The sequence below is a fragment of the Silene latifolia genome, chromosome 4 (genome assembly GCF_048544455.1).
Source record: "Silene latifolia isolate original U9 population chromosome 4, ASM4854445v1, whole genome shotgun sequence".
In the NCBI taxonomy this organism is placed as follows: domain Eukaryota; kingdom Viridiplantae; phylum Streptophyta; class Magnoliopsida; order Caryophyllales; family Caryophyllaceae; genus Silene; species Silene latifolia.
Genome location: NC_133529.1, coordinates 40,016,951 through 40,020,103, shown reverse-complemented (window position 1 = coordinate 40,020,103; position 3,153 = coordinate 40,016,951). Strand labels below are relative to the sequence as shown.

General features: G+C 40.1%; 1 protein-coding gene across 1 annotated transcript; it reads left to right on the top strand.

Moving 5' to 3' along the window:
• The first annotated feature begins 754 nt into the window (after nt 1-754).
• On the top strand, nt 755-2,170 carry LOC141651414 (uncharacterized). The gene has a single exon (XM_074459129.1). It carries the CDS (start codon nt 755-757, stop codon nt 2,168-2,170), a length of 1,416 nt encoding a protein of 471 aa, XP_074315230.1.
• The last annotated feature ends 983 nt before the right edge of the window (nt 2,171-3,153 follow it).

Genomic DNA, 3,153 nt, shown 5'->3' with positions numbered 1-3,153 from the left:
CCTTTTGGGATCCACTGAGGCTGTGACTGAGTTTGACCCTACTATCATGCAGAATGGGCGCATTCTTAGTCCTTCTGAAAGCTGCCAGCTCCTTGAGCCTGTTACCCCTTCTGAGATCAAAGCTGCCCTCTTTTCTATTGATGCTAATAAGAGTCCTGGTCCAGATGGGTATACTTCGGGGTTTTTTAAAGATGCTTGGGACACTATTAAGGATAGTTTCATTGCTGCTATTTCTGATTTTTTCAAGACTGGGAAAATCTTAAAGGAGATTAATTCTACTCTTATAACTCTTATCCCTAAGAGTGTTTCCCCTACTACTGTCCTGAAATATAGGCCTATCTCCTGTTTTACAATCATTTACAAGACTATTAGTAAGATTCTTACTTCTAGGCTTCATAAGGTTATGCCCCTTATAGTGGGTATGGAACAAGCTGCTTTTGTTGCTGACAGATCTATTTTTGACAACACCATGCTGGCCAATGAACTTGTGCAGGGCTATGATAGAAAGTATAAAACTCCTAGATGTGTGGTTAAAGTGGATATCCGTAAAGCCTTTGATACTGTTAACTGGGACTTCCTGAGAGCCATTCTTCCTCAGTTTGGCATTCCTAAGGTTTTTTGAGATTGGATTATTATATTGGTTACTAGCTCTCGGTTCTCTCTTAAAATCAATGGGAGTTCTGAGGGGTATTTTGAGGGCAAAAGAGGACTTAGACATGGGGACCCTCTATCTCCCCTTCTTTTTGTTCTCTGTATGGATGTTCTTTCTAGGATTTTCAGGGGATTAAAAAAGGCATCTCAGTTTAGTTTCCATCCTAAATGTGTTCAAATTTATCTTACCCATCTCATTTTTGCTGACGACTTGCTGGTTTTTGTCCGAGGTGATCTCCCTTCTTTACAGGCTGTCAAGCAGTGCCTGCATCTTTTTTCTTGCTATTCTGGGTTGGTTCCTAATCCTAGTAAAACTAATGTCTACTTTGCTGGAGTGAGGTCTGATGTGAAGGCCCTAATTCTCAGGGATACGGGTTATGTGGAGGACCATTTTCCCTTTAAATATCTTGGTATCCCTCTGCACTCCTCCAGGCTCACTAGGGATTTGCTCCAACCTCTGCTTGCACGAATCAGAACTAAGATGGGACATTGGGAAAGTTTGCATTTAACTTATGCTGGGAAAGTGACTCTGATAAATTCGGTTATTTTTGGAATTGAAGCTTTTTGGTGTGCTAGTCTTCTTCTTCCCAAAGGGATTATAAAAGAGCTTGAATCTAAATGTAGAAAATTTCTCTGGGGTACCACTGGTAATAGAAGGTTCATTTTTTTCAGTTGGGAGAAGGTTTGTCGAGCTCGTAAGCATGGTGGTTTGGGGATCAGAGAGGTGCTTAGCTGGAATAAAGCACTACTTTTACACATGTTCTGGAAACTCTGTCATAAACCTACTTCTATCTGGATGCAATGGTCTCACCATTACATCTTTAAAAAGTTTTCTTGCTGGGAACTCAGTTCTGAGGACTGTCTCTCTTCAATATGGACCCAAATTCTTCGTATTAGAGATGATTTCATCCAACTCATGGGGTCTAGAGAGGCTGCCCAACGCTGCTTCCAACACTGGGTGACTCGGCTAAAGTTCCCTGTACTGGAGGCTTACTCTGTTTTCCGTGGTGAGCAGCTTGAACCAAAGTGGATGCTGCCCATTATGGACTTCATTGTTATACCTAGGCATGCCCTCACTGCTACCTTGGCTGCTCAGAATGGCCTTGCCACTGTTGATAACCTCTGTACTAGAGGCCTGGTAATGGTGAATCGGTGTGTACTCTGTTGCAGGTCTGTTGAGGATGCTCAGCATCTTTTCTTTGCTTGCCCATTCTCAAAGAACCTTATGAAGCAGATTTTGGTTTGGCAAGGGGTCTCTAGACGAGTACTTAGTCTGAAGCATGAGCTCTACAAATTGGCTACTTGTAGAGGAACTACTTGGCGTAGGAAGATAGCTTATTGTGCTACTGCTGCTACCATTCACCATGTCTGGCAGGAGCGTAATATGAGAATCTTTCATGGGGTTTGTCTCATTGCTGATCGGATCCTTGCTCGCATTAAATATGAAGTGTGTGTGCGAGTCTATGCCTGGCAGTCTGGGATTGATTTCGCTCAACTTCCTGGATTACCACTTGCTTAATTTGCTTTGTATATTGTTTATCTAAGTTCGTAGGTGATGATGTAATCTTTCTTGTACTCTTTGGGTTTCTTAATGAGAACTGCTGACTTTCTCCAAAAAAAAAATAATAATAATAATAATAAGATTTTGGATCATATGAGAATGGCACAAGCGTGAGAACGGTGAGAACGCGCGTCAGTAGTTGGATCTTGTCTGACGCGGCTAATCTAAGGGCCTATAACGCGCGCTCCTTTACCAAAACTTGAGGGCTTTGTCTTTCTTTTTTCCTGAAATTTACCTCGCACTCCTTAGTTAAGCTTTCAACCATGGATTCCAACCTTCTTTGTTAAGCTTTCAACTATTTCTCTCTCCTTATTCTCTGTAGAGTTGCATTTTCGTCTTTCTGTTGGATTTTCTCTTACCTATTTCGTCATGAAGGTATATACTGTTTAGCTTCAAACTTTTTTCGATTGCGTCCTTGATTTATTTAGTCCGTTTTATGTAACTCTACTGTAACCTAAATTAATGTTTCTTATGTTCATTTTGCCGAATTATTCATTTATTGATGAATTTTGAGTTCAGTATTGTTGTTAAAATCGAAATTTGCGTTTTCATTTGCATGCTATCGGAATTTGTATTTGTCGCATTGTTTGTTGATTTTGTAACTTGCTTATACATTTCGATTTGTTTGTTGTTTTTTAGTTTAATCTAATTTGTACTTTTTTGGATTTTTGTTGAATTTTAAGTACTTTTAACGTAAGTAGCATCAATTTAAGACCACATGCAAAAGGTCATAATTGCGTGCACATTATTGTTCTAGATCACGCACATTTCAATAAAACTGATAGGACATTTCTTCGTGAAACGTGTACAACACAACACAACTCATTAATATTACATGCAAAACTACTTTCAGTTATTGAAGCGCAAAGGCGATCCTGGAACTGTTACACGCCGTATTTCTCCGAGGTTGAACAACCTCAGTCCTACTGTTGATGATCCTA

Coding starts and splice junctions, on each gene's coding strand:
- LOC141651414 (XM_074459129.1), top strand. CDS start 755: ATGGATGTTCTTTCTAGGATTTTCAGGGGATTAAAAAAGGCATCTCAG.